Genomic DNA, 20,911 nt, shown 5'->3' on the forward strand with positions numbered 1-20,911 from the left:
AGCCCGCGCCCGGCCCCCGCCCCCACTTACCATTGAAGGACAGATTAATGGCCTCTAAGTAGTTCCCTTGGGCCGAGGTAGAATTGTCCCCTTGAGGAAAGCCGTCTGTGCCGAGAGGAAAGCCAAAATCAGTGCCTGTGACCCCAGCCCACCACGGTTACCGACTGTCTGACATCCGGGTCTGGCCCTCGGGAAGGGGGCGAGGGCGTCCTCAAACTCCCCATTTCACAGACAAGACGACGGCCGCTCGGTGACCCGGGGTCATCTATCGCCCAGCCCACGGTGACAGCCTCAGAGGCCAACCAGGCCAGCCTCCCCCGACGAACCCCTCTACCCCAACATGCCCCATGAGGCTCTCAGACTTCCCGAGGCAGCCCGGCTGCTCCTCCCCTGAACAGCGTGAAGCTCCTGGGTCTGCCCAGGGCCAAGCGAAGCAAGGTCAGCTCCTCCTCCCTGGACCGGCCTCCGTGCTCAGACCTGCAAGGCTGGTCCCCCATCAAACAAGTCACGGAGGGGGTAGGAGCGCAGCACCACAGACCTAACGTCCATCCTATAGAACCAGTGCCTTGGCCAATGACCTGTGGACAGCCGCAGACCCTAGTTCCAAGGAGGCGGGGCCCAATCGATCAGTGCCCACGCAGCTGAGGTGATGACGAGCCTGTCCAAGCCAGACTTGGCTAGCCTCAAGGGAGAGGCCTCAACGGGAGGCCCTTCTGGGTGGGCAGGGTGTGCCAGGGTCTGTACCCGGCTGACAGAACCTTTGGGGGCCGGTGGCAGAGAGAAACATGAGCAACGGTACCTGCCCGCTCCAGCCGCACCAGCACCGGGTACTGGACAAAGAGCTTCTTAATGGTCACCAAGAGTGACGTCCACTCTTCTCGTCTCTCATTTTGAACCACCACCCTGAAAGGAACACAAAGGGGTACAAAATGGGCACTGGCCACTGGCCCCAAAGGACAGGCCCCAAGCCTCAGGGGGAGGGGACAGCACAGAGGCACTAGGGCACCGGGGGCTCAGAATAGCCAGGCTCAGACCAAGGTCCAGACCCCCAGGGCCTTCCTGTGACAGCCCCTCCAGGCCTCAGTTTCTCTGTCACGGGAGCAGTCTGGATCTATCCCTTCCAGCCCTAAGCCTTGGAAGCTGAGCTCCAAAGGAGGAAGTGGGATCCCTACCCTCATGCTCTCCCTAACCAAGAGTGTAACAGTCAGAGCAGGGGAGCAGAGCCCCCACCAGGCCCAGGGCCCATCTAAAATGACCCATCAAGGGGCAGCTAGGTGGCGCAGTGGATAGAGCACCGGCCCAGGAGTCAGGAGTACCTGAGTTCAAATCCAGCCTCAGACACTTGAGACTTACTAGCTGTGTGACCCTGGGCAACTCACTTAACCCCAATTGCCTCACCAAAAAAAAAAGAAAGAAAAGAATAAAAACAACAGAAAACCACACACACACACACACACACACACACACACACACACACACACAGAGACTAAAACCAAAAACCAAAAAAAAAAACAAATAAAATGACATTCATCTACACTAACTGTAGGCTGGGCACTAGCTAAGAATAGGTAACAACACCCTCTACCCTCCTGGGGCTCTCACGGCCTGCAGCTGAAGCCCAGGGCCAGGGGGTCAGACCCCTTCTCTGCCAGTATCTGCAGGGGCAGCACAGGGAAGAGAGCTCATGCGGGCAGGCTTTGCTGCAATGAGGGTGAGGGCAGACACTCATGGCACTGAAGCATTTCTGGCCAAAGCGGCCCAAAAATGCACTCACAGAGACCTGAGGGGAGTGAGCTCCCCATCCTGGGCTGGGATCCAAGCAGAGACCATCAGACAGGCCAGAGGGCCTGGCGAGGGAAATCCCCATCACTTCTGGGAGCCCCAGGCTCTAACCCTTCAGAAGTGGGAGGAAGGCTCACAAAGAAAACTGATAAAGAAATATCAGGGATAAGATCAGTGTGGAAGCCACCTTCTCTAAGAGTATTACTATCAACATTTTTTCAAAAGAAAAATATATTTGGGGGCAGAAGCAAATTCACAACTGACTGAATAAAAAGATCATATACACTACTGATTAGAGAAATGCAAATTAAAATAACTCTGAGGGTACCACCTCACACCTATCAGATTGGCTAATATGACAAAAAAGGACAATAATAAATATTGGAGAAGATGTGGAAAAATTGGAACACTAATGCATTGCTGGTGGAGCTGTGAACAGATCCAACCATTCTAGAGAGCAATTTGCAACTATGCCCAAAGGGCTATTAAACTGTGCATACGGGGCAGCTAGGTGGGGCAGTGGATAAACCCCCAGCCCTGGATTCAGGAGTACCTGGGTTCAAATCCGGCCTCAGACACTTAACACTTACTAGCTATGTGACCCTGGGCAAGTCACTTAACCCCCTTTGCCCCGCAAAAAAAAAAAAAAGAAAAGAAACTGTGCATACCCTTTGACCCAGCAATACCAGTATTAGGTCTTTATCCCAAAGAGATCATAAAAAAGGGAAAAGGACCCACATGTACAAAAATATTTATAGCTGCTCTTTTTGTGGTGGCAAGGAATTGGAAATTGAGGGGATGCCCATCAATTGGGGAATGGCTGAACAAGTTGTGGTATATGAATGTAATGGAATACTATTGGGCTGTAAGAAACAATGAGTGGGCAGATTTCAGAGAAACCTGGAAGAACTTACTTACATGAACTGATGATGAGTGAGATGAGCAGAACCAGGAGAACATTGTACACAGTATCAACAATACTGTGTGATGATCAACAGTGATAGACTTAGCTCTTCTCAGTTGATCCAAGATAATTCCCTAAGACTCATGATGGAAAATGTTCTCCATATCCAGAAAAAAGAACTGTGGATTCTGAATGCAGACTGAACCAGACTGTTTCTGTTTTTATTTTTGTTGGGGTTACTTGAGGTTTTTCCCTTTTGTTCATGACAGATGTCATGACTTGCAATGAACTGATTTGAAGGAGGGCTGTGAAAGGTCACCAACCTCACTCTCTCCTCCAGAGTCAACTGGGTCCAGTGGCAAGATACACATCAGGTTGACTGGAGATGGCCCCAATGTTTGAAGCAATTGGGGTTAAGTGACTTGCCCAGGGTCACACAGCTAGTAAGTATCTGAAGTGAGATTTAAACCCAGGTCATTCCTTTCTTTTTTTTTTTTTTGCAGGGCAATGAGGGTTAAGGGACTTGCCCAGGGTCACACAGCTACCTCACTACCTAGGTGACCATGGGCCGATCACTTAGATGCCACCTACCTCAGTTTCCTCATCTGTAAAATGGGAACCATAAAAGCAGCTGCCTCCCAGAAGTGTCGAGGAACAAATGGCATCATCTCATTTGTAAAACACTTAGCCCAGTGCCCAGTACACAGTAAAGGCTTAATAAATGCCTGTTTTCTTCCTTCTCATAAAGCCATCCCACTTCCTGCAGCCACATCCCTTCTCTCCACTCCCTGTTTGGTGCCTAAGGATCACATCCAAAAGGCCCATCCCTAGCTGCCCCTCCCCGGCCACGCCCCCTCTGCAGCAGCAGGGAAGAGCCTGACTCCTGTGAGTGAGCCCTCGGCAAGTGTCCTTCAGCCCCTTCCTTTCTCTCCATTCTCCCTCCCTCTCTCCTTCCTCCCTCCATCTCTCTCCTTCCTTCTTCTCCATTCTTCCTCTCTCCTTCCTTCCTTCCTCCCTCTCTCCCTCCTTCCTTTCTCTCCATTCTCCCTCCCTCTCTCCTTCCTCCCTCCATCTCTCTCTCCTTCCTTCTTTTCTCCATTCTTCCTCTCTCCTTCCTTCCTTCCTCTCCATTCTCCCTCCCTTTCTCCTTCCTTCCTCCCTCTCTCCCTCCCTCCCTCCTTCCTCCCTCCATCTCTCTCTCCTTCCTTCTTCTCCATTCTTCCTCTCTCCTTCCTTCCTCCCTCCCTCTCTCCCTCCTTCCTTTCTCTCCATTCTCCCTCCCTTCCTCCTTCCTTCCTCCCTCTCTCCCTCCCTCCCTCTCTCCTTCCTCCCTCCATCTCTCTCTCCTTCCTTCTTCTCCATTCTTCCTCTCTCCTTCCTTCCTCCCTCCCTCTCTCCCTCCTTCCTTTCTCTCCATTCTCCCTCCCTCTCTCCTTCCTCCCTCCATCTCTCTCCTTCCTTCTTCTCCATTCTTCCTCTCTCCTTCCTCCTTTCCCTCCTTGATTCTTCCTTTCCTACATCCTACCACACCATGTGCCCCATGAGAGCAGGAAGGGGCCTTAGCTGAACCTTGTTTCTCCGGGCCACCTCCCCTGGCCGGGCCTGCTGCTCCTCATACATCAAAGGCATGTGAAAGGGGCTCTCTGAGTCATTGTGTGTCAGGAAAACTTCTCGTGACCCCATCTGAGGCCCAGGCAGCCCCTTGGGCAGCTCCCAGAATCCTGGGTTCCCAGTCTCAGGGGGTGGGGCTTCCAAGGCCATCTCGCTCAACCCTCGGCACCCACTGCATGAATCTCCAGCCCCCATCTGTGACAAGTGGTCCTCCGACCTTCCCATAACACCTCTGGGCACGAGGGCAGACCCGGACACCTTGCGAGCATCTCAGAGAATGGGAGCCAGCACCTACTTGTAGAAATCTTCATAGAATCTGCCCTCGTGATCCTGTCGAATTGAGGCCCGGTGTGCTTCAGGAAACTCATCTGAGAAGGAAACAGAGGAGGAGGCACCATTATGGAGGACAGAGAGGGGCGCCTCCCCTGCCCCCCCTGCACTGAGGGCCGGGCCAATCAGGGAAGGTAAAGCCCTCTTCCCCCGCCACACTCATTTCTGGGCTGGGTTTCTTAGCTGGGGGCCGGGGGCACCTTGAGCCAGGACACCAGCCCCCCCTGCAGCATCCTGGGCCTCTCCTTCTGAGCCTCCATTTCCTGTCCCATGACACAGCTATGTGTGCATGCATCTCTCTCCCACTGGACTGCGTGCTCCGAGAAAGCAGAGCTGGTGTCCTGGGCTCCCATCCTAGCCCATGGGCGAGATCTGTCATCTCCTATAGTTTGCAGTCCCAAGTCCACCCACCTCACTGGGCTCTCCCACAACGATCCCTCTGTCTGCGGACGAGAAAATGCTACCCACCCACCACTGCCAGGGTGGGGGGACAAGAAACCATCACTGAGGATACGGCTGTTGAATCCTCGTGTCCTGGCCCTAAGAACAGCCCGCCACATCTGAAATGCTGATGGGATGGGCACGGGAGGCGGGCAGAGGACCTGGCCCCCCCCCCCCGGAATCCTGCAGTCTAGGATGAACCCTGCAGCTCACCGAGGGGGCCAAGGGCCACCAGTGAGGGAGGCCAGAGACAGGCTCACCGATCGATTTTGCGTCATAGAAAGTCCTAGAAAACAGGACAACGGTCACTTCATGGCTACAATTCTTCTCCTGCACAAGAAAGAAGAGAAAGAGATCTTGAGCTGATCCCGCACCTTCCCAGTCAGGATCTCCATGACCGGGTGTCTTGTGAGGCCTGGGGAAGCCCCTCCCAGGGAAACGACAGCTCTGCTCCTCCTGCTCACACCCCGCGGCTCGTGGCGAAGGCAGCCTTAGCCACCGAGGCGAGGAGCAGAGGCGATCTCAGGGTACGATGCCCAAGGCAAGGACGGGGAGGACAGAGGCCTTGAGGTTCTGCTACTTGGGCCATTCTCCTGATGCCCAGCGAGTGTCAGGTCATGTCACAGAAACACGGCGACACCCGGTGACCTGATCAGCACCATGGGGGGCTCCCTCCCCAGCCCCCAAAGGGAGCCCCGCTGCCCGAGGAGGTCCCTGACTGGCAGGGTGGCTCCCAGGTGAAAGGATGTCAGGGGGTGGGGGCCAGACGGGGGAGTACAGCAGGCCCCCTGGCCAGGTCACATCACAGTCCAGGGGGAGTCTCCAAGAAGCCTCGAGTTCATCCGCCCACCAGGGATTCGGGCCCGGGCCTCTGGACCAAGAACGTCCCCCCTCGCTCTCTTCCTGTGTGACCTGGGCTAAAGTGCTTCCGTCTCTAAGCCTCAGTGTCTCCATCCGGGAAAACGTGTGTCCTCACCAGTCCAGGCACAGCCCAGGGACCCGCCGATCCCCTCCCCTTGCCTCCCTCTCCCCCTTCCATTTGACCAAACCCAACATGCCCCAAGAAGCCCTGTGCAAACGCTGCCTCTCACCCCTCCCGTTTCCCCTCCCTCAGGCCTCCTCTGGCAGAGAGCCTCTGGACCACAACCCTCAGCTCACAACAAGTACATCTTTGGTCAAGACCTCATTAACAATAACGGAGGGGCAGCTAGGTGGTACAGTGGATCGAGCACCAGCCCTGGAGTCAGGAGGACCGGAGTTCAAATCCGTCCTCAGACACTTGACACTTACTGGCTGTGTGACCCTGGGCAAGTCACTTAACCCCAATTGCCTCAAAAAAAAACCCCAAACAATAACAAGAGCTAATGTTTACAACCCTGGGAGGCAGGCACTATTATCTCCATTTTACAGATGAGGAAACTGAGGCAGACAGATGTGAAGTGACTCTCCCATTGGAGAACAGAATAAATTAAAGGCTTATCCATTTGGCTTTTACCCAACAAGAGCTCTAGTGCAGGGCTCTTAACGGCAAACACAGTGCTACAGGGCCTATGATCGCATGAACGTTGAGAACTCTTTGTCTGGGAACATCCCTCCACCAATGCAGGCCACCGCCTGTCTGACTGAGGTTAAGTGACCTGCCCAGAGTCACACTTGCTATTCCGTGTCAGAGGTGAGATTTGAACCCCGGTCTCCCCAACTTCAAGGTCCACATTAAAGGCTGAAATGCACAATAAACCCTCACCCACTGCATAAGACCCCAGGCCAGAAAATCTCAGCATACCTTCCACTTGGTAAAGAGGTCAGCAAGGAAACCATTCACAGCTTTTTCAAAATACAAATCTCCTGTAAAAGGAAGGAGCAGAGCAAAGAGTTGAGGGGACGCAGCCGCTTCTCCCTCTGACCCCCACAGAGGGCAGCAAAGCAAATCTGAGCCAGAGCGGGAGCCCCATGAGACCTTGTGAGAAGGCACGAGAGGCCGCCGGAGGTCCCCTCCAGGGAACCTTTCCCTTGTCTCCCGAAACCCAAACTGGCCTCCAGCACCATCGACTAAAGAGGAAGATGGCAGCCTCGTCCTGGGGCCTGGGCACAAGGCTCCCATTCCTAGAGCCGGGAGAGCTCTGCTGCCTGCTGGACAGCAGAAAGGCATCCCGACCTGCACCCCTTCTTCTTAACCCCAGCATCCTCTTGGATGACAGAGGGCTGAAGACCCTCGAGCCCTCAGGCTCTCTGAGGAGTCACGATTTTGGCTGACCCAAAGCACAAGGGAAGGACTCACAGCGGGCAGAAGTGGGCCTCAGCAGTCACGATGAAGTGGTGTAAGAGGCCTCGCAATGGACATATGAGAAGGAAGAGAGGCAGAGGCCTGGGGGCAAGGGACAACCCAGTGATGAGATGGGGGGGGACTTGGGGGGGAGATGAGCCATGACTGGAGAACAGCTTTGGAAAGAGGCCAGGAAGGAGGGGCCCAGAGAGGAGCAGCACATGCATTGAGAGATGCTCATGGAAGGAAATCCTGGAAAAGGAGGGGAGGACTTGGCAGCATGGGGAGCCCTTTAGGGTCACGGGTGACAGAGGAGACGTCCTGGACAGTTCACTGAAGCACAGCATCCTCACCATGGGAGACCTGGGTTCCAGACACCCGGTGAAGCTCTTCCTGCCAAAGGCAGGACCGTTCACAATATTCTGACTCACAGTAATGACTGTCAGCCTTCAGAAGGTAAGAAAGCAAGAGAGAATTCTCTTCTACTCAGATTCTCACTGTCAGAGAGGCACTGGCTTATGGGACAGAAACAATGGGAACGAGGCAAGAAAAGCACCCCACCCACCATCTTGTAGAATATGTCAGGGAGCAGAGGAAAGGGCAAAGTCTGGCACCCGGGAATGGTAGACATGGCTACCCCCGCGTGTTTGGGGAGAATTGACTTCAAAGGGCTCAGAAGGCTAGGGAGGAAGATCCCATGAACTAAACGTCTACAGGGGAAACAGGTCGGGAATGACAGCATGATCTCAGGAGGGGGATTCTGCAATCCCTGTGAGGAAGACCTGTCTGAAGAGACCACTGTGGACACACGGGCGGCGTCTGATTTTGTTAAAAGCGTGGAGAGAAGCAGGAAACAGGAAAAGAGACCAGAGGACAATACAAGCAATGGCAAGGGCCTGTAAGAGCAGTGTTGGGGTCTGAACATCAGAATGAGATGAGGCTGCAGAGGAAGGCCACAAAATGTGTACTAGCTGTATGGGAGGAAAGAGGCCGACCGAAGAAGGGAGAGGATCGCACTGGTCAAGTGAGCCCAGTTGAAGCAGCAAAGTACCATGGGGAAAAACAGGAGGTGGCATGCGCCAACGAGGGTCAAACCCACCACTTCCTCTCATGCCCCAGTGGATAGAGCCAAGGACCCTTCACCCAAAGGGCCCCAGGAAGAGCCTGCCCTCTCCCTCTCTCTCACACACACACACGCACACGCACACGCGAGCGCACACACACACCCCTGAACAGGCAATGCTTCCAGCCTGGCCCCCTAAACCATCACCCAGAGGAGAAGGCCCTGTGGAAAAGGGCCCATCAACAATACCAGCTGCCACTGAAGGGCAAAGAAGGCCAAGAAAAGCGGTGTCGCCAGAGCAGCAGACCCACCCCAGAGGAAGGAAGCCTTGTAGGCCTGGCCCCAACCTCTGCAGGACGCACAGCTACTGTAAGAATATTTTTTAAATGACTAGCCTAAATTTGGGGGGGCTAATCTGACTGGAGGACTAATCTGGGGACCTCTGACTGTTTGGCTATCTGACTGCGTTGACTTTAATATGGGCCCTATATAAAGTTCCACCACACTGCTCCGCTCCCAAATTGATAAGCAAAATATTAAGAAGCCTCTTAACCAAACAATCAAAGCAGAGTTTATTTATGAGATACTACTGAAAATTAAGAATACAGGGAAATAAAGTACAACCTGACTGCTTTCCCGTGGTCTCTTTCCACTGCCTCTCTTTCCCACCTGCTGCGCTTTGAACTTCTTGAATACAATAAGGGCCTTAGCTGCCTCCTGCCTCAGGGCACGCTACTCTTTCCCTGCTCAGCTCCTTTCTTCTAACTCCTCTGAATCTTCACTTTCTCCAACCTATCCCCTGTGCTGACCGCTTCTGTGCTCTCCGCTGCCTCCTGGTCAGTCTGTCTTCTGCGGCCTTTGCTCCTAGTCCTGCGTTGCTGTTCGTCTCGTCCCCCCCATCTCTCCTTTTCCGAACCGAACTCCTTGCTGTCTAACTCCCGGGTCTATATATACTTTTTTTATCTCCACTCAAATCTCGGGGCTTCTTGCACCCACACACCAAACTAATCTGCTAGCCAGGGCTGCAGCTGGGGGGGGGGGCCACGGTGCTCCCGCCTCATGTGCTATCCGGGATCTTTCGGATAGCTCCGCTCAGGGTGGAGGGAGCTGGGGGCTTATTCCCCTCAGCTGTCTGACCTGGCATCTTGTACACCCCACGGGGCTTTTTGACTCAGCTGAAGCTGAGGAGGAGGGGAAGAAACCCTGAGGGCCTAAGGCTTTCTAATCTCAGCCTAAAGGTAGGGTCCCCAAATCAAAATAAATGTCCACACTACTCAACCAGAACTTGACCCAGAGCGTGCTCCCCACCAGACCACGGTGCCACCAAATGATTCCACATCAGAAACATGTGAGCTGATGATGCGGATGACACCAAAGAAGGCCCGTTACCATCTGCCTTGCCACCGCACCCTGGGTGCAGAACCTCTGGTTTTTCTGTCTAGATCAACAGTGCTTTGCACATAGTGAGCTTTTTCATTCATTCATTCATTCATTCATTCATTCATTCATTCATTCATTCATTCATTCATTCACGGCACAGCAACAACAGAGAGAAGACAGAACTGCTTCATTTTAGTTTTGTTTCTCTTTTCACAGCCAAGGAAAATCACATCAGGACTACAAGACAAACATGATGAACAGGGAGCTGATGACCAGGGTGATAGTAAGTACACCTGGTGACCCTTGAGCTCAAAGACTCTTGGCCCAAATGATCTATGCCGCAGGAAACTGAAATGATGTGCTGATGTGGTGAGCAAGCTGTTCGGCAAGACTGTGGAGAAGGGGAGAATAACGGGAGGTAATGGAGCGTGGGAAAAGGGCACATGTTCCAATTTTTGAAAAACAGAAGAGAATCAAGTTTGCAAACTCTAGGCCAGTGAGCCCGACTTCAACGCCTGGTAAAATTCTAGAACCTACTATTTTTTTTTTTTGGTGAGACAATTGGAGTTAAGTGACTTGCCTAGGGTCACACAGCTAATAAGTGTTAAGTGTCTGAGGCCGAATTTGAACTCAGGTCCTCCTGACTCCAGGGCCGGTGCTCTTAGAACTATTTTTTTTTTTGGTGGGGCAATTGGGGTTAAGTGACTTGCCCAGGGTCACACAGCTAGTTAGTGTTAAGTGTCTGAGGCCAGATTTTGAACTCAGGTACTCCTGAATCCAGGCCCAGTGCTCTATCCACTGCGCCATCTAGCTGCCCCAGAACTTACTATTAAAGGGACAGTTAATGCATCTCTGGGATAGGAAGCAGTGCTCACAAAATGGTAGCCTGGCCTCATTCAAGACTCGTTTAACCGGTGGGACCCCGCTACTGGGGGCAATAAATGAGTGAAAGCAAAAACAGGAAACACAACGGGCTCATGTTAACTGTGAAATGGGTGAACAACTTGCAGTATAGGAATATATGGAAGATGACTGCACAGAAAGATATGACCACTATAAAAGCGTCCGGAGAAACAGTTTAAGACTTGTATAAATTGATGCAGAACGATAGAAGAATCAACACCAACAACACCAAAGCAGAGAGAAGAAACAAGGAAAGGCAGGTGTGCTCCATAACGACCCTTGCAATACCAATGAGTTTCAGCGATGGTGAAACATGCTCCACTCCCCACTCCCTTCAGCAGAGGTGGGGGACAATGGATGTGGAACGCGGCATTCATTGTTGAGAGTGACTTGTCAGATAGGTTGGCTTTGATTAAATGTGTCTTTGTTACAAGAAGGAAGGGGGAGGTAAGAGAATCAAAGGGAAAAGATGGTAACAAAAGGCAGCCACAGATGCTTTTTAAAAAAGCAGTTCGTTCCACATTAACTTTAGTTCCTTTTGCTGGACAGTAAACTGATAGATCGATTGTTATTTGCATTGTTGATCTAGATTAAAGCATTTGATCCATTCTCTCATGCTAATTTTTTTTTAATTAGAGAGCTGCAGGACAGCTAGATGGCGCTGTGGATAGAGAACCAGCCCTGGGTTCAGGGGTACTTGAATTCAAATCCGGCCTCAGTCACTTAACACTTACTAGCTGTGTGACCCTGGGCAAGTCACTTAACCCCAATTGCCTCACTAAAAAAATAAATAAATTAGAGAGCTGCAGGAACAGCAGAATAGTAGAAAATAGCAGCATGAGATTGATTCAGAACTGGCCTAACAGGCAGATCTGAATAGCAGTTGCTCGTGGTTTAATATCCATTTGGAAGGTCTCCAGCGGACTGCCTCAGATCTCAAGTGGGGCCTGAGATACTGACTCAGATAAAGGCAGGGAGGGCACACTTAGCAAATCTGGAGATGACACAAAGACGAGAGAGAGGACTAGGTGCTGAAATCTAGAGAGGTCAAACCCTTGGGCTCATTCAAATAAGATCAAATGGCATAGGCTTAAATGCTCAGCAACCTCAGCTTCCCACTGTACAACCTGAGCCCACAGGGTGGCATGACAGCACACAATACAATCTTGGGCGGGTACAGGGGTGGAAGTGGCCCCCAGGAATAAGAAGATGGCGGTGCCTCTGTCTTCTGCCCCGGTCAGACAATATCTGGAGAACTGTGTTCAGTTCTGGGCACCTCATTCTAGGAGAGACTGATAAACTGGAGGGCATCCAGACAAGATCAAAGGGGATGTTAACGGGTCTCAAGTTGGGGTCACAGAGGCTGTTTAGCTTGGAGAAGAGAAGACTTGGGGGGAGAGGGGAGGAAGCCAGGAAAGGGGTAGCTGCATTCAAATATCAGAAGGCGTGTCTGCTGGGAGAGGGACTCGCTGCTTCTATTTGGGCCTGAAAAACAGAGCTGGGATCCTCCTAGGCTAGAAGGTACAAAAATCGAGGGCCGATGCCAAGAAAAGCTCACCCCAATGGGTGCCACAGCTGTCCCAAAGTGGAACAGTCTGCCCTCAAAGGCAGGGGATCATCCTTAAATGGAGATGCTCAAGCAGAAGGTATGGGACAGAGAGGTCCCAGAGAGTCCTTCTAACTCAGCTAAGTTCTGCGATTCTGAGAGCTCAAGGGACACCCCAGGGCAGAAGAAATGTGCCCAGAACAGAAAGCGCCCAGAGGCTCAGGACTAAAGCTCATTCTACAGATGAGGAAATGGAGGCCCTCTGAGCAAATGACTTGCCCAAGGCCCCACAGCTAACAAACAGCCAATTCTGACTGTGCTATTTCCAATAGAGCACAGGGAGCTGGGTGGTACAGTGGACAGAGCACTGAGTCTGGAGTCATGAAGATCTGAATTCTGATCCAGCCTCAGCCACTTCCTAGCTGTGTGACCCTGAGCAAGTCATTTCCCTTCTGCCGGCTTCAGTGTCATCATGTATAAAGAGGGGATAATAAAACCACCCATGTCCCAGGGTCATTGTGAGGACCAAATGAGGCAATGCTCCTAAAGCACCAGATAAAGTCTAGCTCTCATTACTGCATGGATCCTCTTTGGAGAGCTGGTAATTGGATATTGGGGGCAAGGGAAGGGAATGAGCATTTGTTAAGCACCTACTATGCACACGCACAGCGGGAAGCACCTTACAGGGATTACCTATCACGAAAAGAGTTACAGAGGATTAGAAAGGGGGGATGGGCTCGGGTCTGCACCACCAGAGAGGAAGGACCCACAATGAGGAGATCAGGGGTCTCTCCCGGCCCAGAGCCAGAAGCACTGATGGCTGGCTGTCAGAAGGGGAGGACAGCCCCTTGAGTGTCCCAACTCGGAACATCCCCATCTACTGGCCACATTACCATAAATATCGAAATCCCACATTTCACAGCTCATCTGAATAAATATATAAACCATGGCTGAAGTTGAACGGAACACCACCTGGAAAAAAACAAAGACAGAGCCACATTTTTTCAAGGACTAAGGCCAAAGGTCGCTCACATATCACAACAGTAAAAAGAAGCGTTTAATTGCCTTGATAAATTGTGCTTTCCTCACCCCAGCCCTGCTGGCTTTACATGGATGCAGACACCAATTTCTGTTAGAGGAGGGCAAAAGTGGTCACGGGGACCAACCAGAGCTAATGGGGAAGAGGAGGGGGCCAAGGCGAGAAGCCCCTCTCATGCCATCATGCACTGGTATGAAGCGTACCATCCACAGCTGTGCAGACCTACGCACAGACCCCGACACACAGAAGTCAAAATCCCTGTAGACTGGAGAGCTGACAAAGGGGATGGGAAGGACCCATAGACGTGAACGAAAGGGTTTTTTCCTTCTTCTTAATTTAAAAACTATAGAGGGGAACTGACTGAAATCCTTCCCAAGCCTCCATTTGGATATCACCAAACACCCCAACATAGGTGGCCATCGTTGCAGGTGGGGCATGGGCTTTTAAGCATCCATAAAATGAAGCCTCGACACACCTTCCCCTTTCCTTGGGGATGCCCTCCCCCAGGCCGATGAGGGTTAGGGGATCTAGGGAATCACAGTTTGCAAGAGTCAGGAGGGAGCTTGGCTCCCCTGCCTGGGCTCAGGCTGCCTCCCTTCACAAAATGTCCTCCCTGTGACTCTCCACCAATCCAAATGCTGCCCGTCCCCTCACTAAAGCCTTCCCTTGCCGGGCTCCAGGAGGGAAATGGAAAGGACAGGAAGGCGTCTGAGATGGCCCGGCTGGAGGCCCTGGGATTGACTATGAGAACCCGGGCAAACCACTTCCTTGATCTCAGGTTTGGTTTCCTCCCCGGTAAAACAGGCCTGACACCTGTACCTACCATCCCACAAGGTTGTTGAAGCAGTAACAGCAGTCGCTTTCACAACAGCCGCCAAACAGCCCCGTGCCCCTTGTCTGCACGGCCTTGTGCCCCACTTCTCCCGCTGTCCTGACTGCCTGAGCATGAATTGGGAACTCGCGGCATGGCGTTACCTAAATCTCACGCTGCTAACTTCTCGCCAATTGGTATTCCACCTCCCCACCCGGCATGGAGGCTCCTTCAGGGGATGTGCCAACCGCGCCCTCGATGAGCTGGAAACCCCCATCCAGTCTCCAGTCCCGTCTCCATTGTGCTGAGGCACAGAGACACCAGAGGCATCCTCAACAGATCCTTCTCTCGGATTCAGTCCTCCCTTCCCCATAAAGAAAACCACCCTCAGAGGGAAGTGACCGGCAGTGCCGGCTGAAGACAGCAAAGGCAGATGGATCGATGCCAGCAGAGATCGTGGTGTTTGTCTACCTTGAGTACAAGCCCCGCTTTTTCTGTAGGGAAGCGCCCGAGACAAGCAGGGCTTGGGTGGCAGCTTGCAGGGGCTGCCTCGAAGGATTCTGGAAGGGCTCTTACCCGTGTGTCTTCACTGATGTAGCCACACATGACTTTTTCACTCTTCACCCACAGTTCACCTGCCTGGGCCCTGAAAGTGAGAGACCACAGGAGTCTTAGACACAAGGGACCAGATGTGCAGAAGGAAAACAGAGCAGGATTTAGGTTTAAAGTAACACTAGTAATCCCGAAATAGGAGCTGTCCAAAAGTGAGGTGGGAGGGAAACTTTGGGAGGTAGCGGACTGCCCCTCCCCAGAGGTACTATCATAATCACAGCTCACATTTATAGAGAGCTTTAAGATTTATGGAGGGGCAGCTCGGTGGCGCAGTGGATGGAGCACCGGCTCTGGAGTCAGGAGGACCTGAGTTCATGCATGTCAAGTGCTGCTTCCCTTAATCCCAAACATCTGGTATTTTGTGTTATTTTTACTAAAACGGCTTCCTTTTGCGGTAAGTAAACGTCTGACATTTCATGGGAAGCCCCCGTCACTGATGGTCTACACAGCTGCTACATCCTAGTTAGTCAGAAGAAAGCAAAGATGGGGAGAGACTCACCGGATACCTGCTAATTCTACCTTCTGAGTGATGTAGGCACACGTGCTGACCTAGGAGAGAAGAAGAGAGGAAGGAAGGAAGGAAGACTTAACACTTCAAGACTGTAGAAGGAGCAAGGCCTAAAACAAGGCCTCCAGGCCTGCCTAAAAGTCTAATTAACATGCTTATATAAGTTTCCTACAAAACCCTGCCAGGGCAGGGATGGGGCTGGGCTTAAGGGTGATGAGGCTTTTAAACAGCTGAGAAAGCAAAGTTAGGAGAGAGAACTGACTATGCAGAGTCTGTGTGTGTGTGTGTGTGTGTGTGTGTGTGTGTGTTGTGTGAGTGTGTACATGTGTGAGACACACACACACAATTGGCAATGCTTCCAGCCTGGCCCTCTAAACCATCATTCAGAGGGGAAGCCTCTGTGGAAAGGGGCCCATCACCAATACCAACTGCCACTGAAGGGCAAATAAGCCCAAGAATGCCCCAGACCACCAGGAAAACAATCTGATCCTGGCTAATGAATAAAGGGGTGGATCGCTGAATCGATTAGATACACAACACACAGTAGTAAATGACCATAGTAATCTAGTGTGTGACAAATGCAAAGGTCCAAGGTTTGGGGTAAGAACTTACCACCTGATAAAAATTGCTGGGAAAACTTGGAAGTTTGTCAAAAACAAGGCACAGACCAACATCTCACACCATATACCAAGCTCAAAATGAGTACATGATTTAGACATAAAGGGTGATATAAGCAAATTAGGGGAGCATAGAATATCTTACCTGTCAGATTTATGGATAAGGGAAGAGTTGATGACCAAACAAGACATAGAGAGAATTATGGGATATAAAATGGATAATTCTGATTACAGGAAATTAAAAAGGTTTTGCACAAACAAAACCAACACAGTCAAAATCAGAAGAAAAGCAGAAAAACGGGGGGGGGGGGGGAATTACAGCTCCTCTAATAAAGGCCTCATTTCTCAAATATTTAGAGAACTGAGCCAAGTTTATAAAAAATAAGAGCCATTCCCCAACTGATAAATGGCCAAAGGATTTAAACAGGCAGTTTTCAGAAGAAGAAATCAAAGGAATCAAGAGTCACGTGAGAAAATGCTCTAAAATATAACTGATTAGAGAAATGCAAGTTAAAACAACTCTGAGGCACCACCTCACAGCTATCAGATTGGCTAACACAAAAGGAAAGTACTGGAGGGTATACAGGAAAATAAGGACCCTATTCCACCATGGGTGGAACTGTAAACTGATTCAAACATTCTGGAGAACACTCTCAAACGATGCCCAAAGGGCCATAAACTTGTGCATACCCTTCGACCCAGGAATACCACTACCAAGTCTGTATCCCAAAGAATACAAAAGGAAAAGGACCTATATATGTACACAAATATTTATAGCAGCTCTTTTTATGGTGACAAAGAATTGGAAATTGAGGGGATGTCCATCAATTGAGAAATGGATGAACAAGTTGTAGTATATGATTGTGATAGAATACTCTTATTAGATGTAAGAAATGATGAAAAAATGAAAAATAAAAAAAGGTGAAGAGGACAGTTTCAGAAAAACCTGGGAAGACCTCTATGAACTAGTGCAAAGTGAGGTAAGCAGAACCAGGATCTCCTGGTATATATGTACACATGGTATACAATAACAGCAACATTGTAAGGCTGATCAACTGTGAAAGACTTAGCTACTCTTATCAAGGCAACGATCCAAGACGACTTCAAAGGACCCCTGATGAAAAATGCTATCACCTCCAGAGAGAGAACCAATGAACTCTGAATGAAGATGGAAGCAGACTCTTTTTTTTTTTACTTTGTTTCTTGCTTTTTGGGGAGTAAACAACATGGTTAATATGAAACTATGATTTGCATGACTTTATGTGTATACTTGACAGCATATTGCCTGCCTTCTCAATAGAAAAGAGGGGCTAGAGGGAAGGAGAAAATCTGGAACTCAAAAAGTTTTAAAAATGAATGCTTAAAAAATAATAATAAATACATAAATAAAAATTTTTTAAATAATTTTTTTATGTTTTACTTAGAATTTTATTTTTCCCTAATTACATGTAAATACACTTTTTTTTTTTGGTGAGGTGATTGGGGTTAAGTGACTTGCCCAGGGTCACACAGCTAGTAAGTGTTAAGTGTATGAGGCCGAATTTGAAGTCAGGTCCTCCTGACTCGAGGGGCCGGTGCTCTATCCACTGCACCACCTAGCTGCCCCTAAATACAAATTTTGACATCAATTATTTTAAAAAACTTTATGTTCCAAATTCTCTTCCTCCCTCCCTCCCCACAACAAGAACTCAAGCAATTCAATATAAGCTATACATGAGCAGTCATGCAAAATATTTCCACATCAGCCAGGTTGTGAAAGAAAACAGACAAAAACAAAACTTCAGATAAAGGAACTAACAAAAAAATGCTTCAATCGGTATTCAGTTACCATCTGTTCTCTCTCTATAGATGCACTGCATTTTTCATAAGACCTTCAGAGTTGGCTTGGATCATTGCATTGCTGAAAATAACCAAGTCATTCACAGCAGATCATCTTACAGTAATGCTGTTATTTTGTATAAACACACTTCACGTTGCATCAGCTCATGTAGGTCTTTCTGGGTTTTTCTAATTGCATCCTGCTCATCATTTTTTATAGTAAACTACATTGATATAGGATTTTAAAGAGAGATTTCCTTACAATAAACCCATGAGGTTGATTCTTACAACAGTAATAGGTAACATTTATATAGTACCTTATACCTGACAAAGAATTTTCTTCACAGTAGCCAAGCAAAGTTAAGTACCATACGTTTTTTTTGTTTTGTTTTGTTTTTAAGTGAGGCAATTGGGGTTAAGTGACTTACCCAGGGTCACACAGCTAGTAAGTGTTAAGTGTCTGAGGCTGGATTTGAACTCAGGTACTCCTGAATCCAGGACCAGTGCTCCATCCATTGAGCCATCTAGCTGCCTGCATACGTTTTATCATCATCAATCATCAGTCAATCATCATCTTCATCTTACATTACTCTTGCCTCTGCTTCAAACTTTTTTTCACAGTTACTATTGTTAATTGTTTCCCTCCATCCTATTCCCTCCCCCATGATATTTACTCTATTTTCTATCTTCTAAAAATGAATGTTGGGGCAGTTAGGTGGCACAGTGGATAGAGCACCAGCCCTGGAGTCAGGAGGACCTGAGTTAAAATCCGGCCTCAGATACATAACACTTACTAGCTGTGTGACCCTGGGCAAGTCACTTAACCCCAACTGCCTCACTAAAAAGACAAAAACCAAACAAACAAAAAAAAATGAATGTTAAAAGAAAGTGTAGTTAAAAGGAAAATGCTTTCCAAAAGCAGAGTTGAATTCTGGTCATGCTGTTTAAAAACAAAGTCTAAAAACAGGAGAGTGAAGGTTATTTGCCTATTGAATCTCCAAAGAACCGGGCTGAGATCAGCAGCAATGCATAGGCACCTTCCCTCTGGCGGTATATGTTATGTACAGTCCTTAATGGACGCTTTTCTTCTCCTAAACCAAGAAGAGTCATGTATGGACAGGCCTAGCACCTGACCACAAGAGGTCAGGCCAAAAACAAACTGGAGAAAAAAGGAAAGCGTGTTTCAGAGCCGTGAATGGGGAAAAGGGGAGCAGACAATGGCAACAAGAAGAAACATACATGAAAGAATACACAAGAGCACTAGGACCTTCAGGAGAGGACTGGGCAGGGCAGGTGGTGCTGGTTCTATCTTGTTCATTCATCTTTATGTACACATAAAACAAACAGGAAAGAATGAGGAGTCACGCTGTTCCACACAATCTTTTTTCTCCTCTCCCCTCTATGTCGGAATGTGGCTATTTGTTGATGTTTAAGTTCATAATAACAACAAAAAAGGCTTTTTATGTCCCTTAACAGGAACATTGAGCAAGGGTTCAATTCTGACGGATCGAGCAGGGTTCTGCTGGGCGTGAATCCTCTCCGCCTCCTAAATGGCTCCATCTCTGCTCCCACAAAAAGCTCTCCTGTAAATAACCCATTCTGTGAGTTTTCTTTCCTCTGCTTTTTTGGGGGGAACCACAAGGTCAAAGTCATGAGCAGCCCAGAAACCTGGGCAGCCTAACTCCACACTGGTGACAGCCACAAGGGCTGCACTAATTCCCAGCCCTGCCCAGCTCGGTGGGCCAGAGATGGAGGACGCCTTGGGAGCTTCTTTCGCTGGCCTCTCACTACAATAATGACCCAAACTGACAACTGGCAATTCCTGCAGTTTTATGGACGCTCTTTGCCTCCCTCTGCATCACTTCACACCCATCTTCCTGAGCTTCTCTAAACTCTTCATAGTCCTCATTTCTTTTTTTTTTTTTAGTGAGGCAATTGGGGTTAAGTGACTTGCCCACGGTCACACAGCTAGTAAGTATTATGTATCTGAGGCCAGATTTGAACTCAGGTCCTCCTGCATCCAGGGCTGGTGCTTTATCCACTGTGCCCCAGCCCTCATTTCTTACCAGGCAATATTCCCAGACCCCAATGCGCCCAACCACTGCCCCACCCATAAGTGCCCACCATGCTCTTTGTTTCCAGTTCTCTGCTGCTTCCCAATCCATTTGGTTCTACACCGACCTTTCTTTGTGACTGATGACATCCGTGGGCTATTTGCGGAGGCAGAGGGTCTCTCTGGGCCCAAGGAGCGGCAAGTTAAGGGGTATGGCTCACACAATTCCAGGTGGTTTTCTAGCTCTACCAAATAGAGAGGGTGGGATTTGGGCCTCCCCAGAGCCCCTGCCCATTTCCACTCTGTGTCACCTCTGTAAGTTTGCAACATGTGTGAGGGGTGGCTTCAGGGATGGTTCGGGTTCTTATGGTCAGGGATCTGATCATTTGGTAGTACAGAGATTAGGCATCTTCTCTTGAGAATCGTTAAGCCCTTGACCACTTATCTTCAGGTACCAGGTTGGTATTCCTGAACTAGGGAAGGGCAGCATGATGGAAAATTAGTGCACTGTAAGAAATGACAGACAAGGGAGATCTGGAGGAACTGGAGGAGATGTCTGTGAACTGATCGATCAAGAAACATCAATGAAGGAGCTTCAACATGCCAGGCACGAGGTGAGGCACCGGGGTACAAGGACAAACGTGGAAGAGCCTCTGCCCTCTGGGAGCTGATATTCTATCAGAGAGGGACGGGTAGACACGTATGACACCAGCTACATATACAGATGCAGACAAAAGGAAAACCCGGTCACTGGGAGGAAAGACTCTCCTGTAGGAGGCAGCAGAGCTGATGCAGGAACAAAACACAGCCAGGGATGGAGTCTGGGGTGGAGGAGGTGCGAGGCGAGCCTGGCAGGTTAGGGTGGTAACTGGCAAACAGAGAAGGGCAACAGGAGCCAGTGAAGTCTGCTGAGAAGGAAGAGGAAGCGATCAGACCCACGCTTTGGCACACGTAGGAGGCTGAGTGGAGGAGAGAGTGAGGTCAGGAGAGGTGGAGGCCGGCAGACTGGTTAGAAGGCTAGTCCAGGTGAGAGAGGACTGGGGCCTGAACTAGGATAGTGTCTGTGTGAGCAGAGAAATGGATGGGGGAATGTTAAACTGCTATGAAACCAGGAAAGCGAGATACACAACTCCAATAATGGAAATGAAGACAAGACAAGCCAAAAATGAGACCAAAACACCTGAACCTGGCTGAACTCCAGCGATCGGTCTTGGTCGAGAAAAGAAGTGA

General features: G+C 49.8%; 1 protein-coding gene across 8 annotated transcripts in view; it reads right to left on the bottom strand.

The window, feature by feature from the left end:
* Positions 1–20,911, bottom strand: part of DEPDC5 (DEP domain containing 5, GATOR1 subcomplex subunit) — a 112,066-nt gene that overhangs the window by 66,524 nt on the left and 24,631 nt on the right. For all 8 annotated transcript variants that reach the window (XR_006356338.1, XM_044002189.1, XM_044002221.1 and 5 more), the window contains exons 7-14: positions 15,185–15,234; positions 14,650–14,719; positions 13,117–13,195; positions 6,852–6,913; positions 5,329–5,398; positions 4,593–4,665; positions 800–903; positions 31–105 (exon numbers count right to left, since the gene is read on the bottom strand). Coding sequence is in view for 7 of the 8 variants with exons in the window: in XM_044002189.1 (XP_043858124.1) it covers positions 31–105; positions 800–903; positions 4,593–4,665; positions 5,329–5,398; positions 6,852–6,913; positions 13,117–13,195; positions 14,650–14,719; positions 15,185–15,234 (583 nt within the window). In the remaining variant the exon portion in view is untranslated. The remainder of the gene's footprint in view (positions 1–30; positions 106–799; positions 904–4,592; positions 4,666–5,328; positions 5,399–6,851; positions 6,914–13,116; positions 13,196–14,649; positions 14,720–15,184; positions 15,235–20,911) is intronic.

Source organism: Dromiciops gliroides, chromosome 1 (assembly GCF_019393635.1).
Source record: "Dromiciops gliroides isolate mDroGli1 chromosome 1, mDroGli1.pri, whole genome shotgun sequence".
NCBI lineage: Eukaryota > Metazoa > Chordata > Mammalia > Microbiotheria > Microbiotheriidae > Dromiciops > Dromiciops gliroides.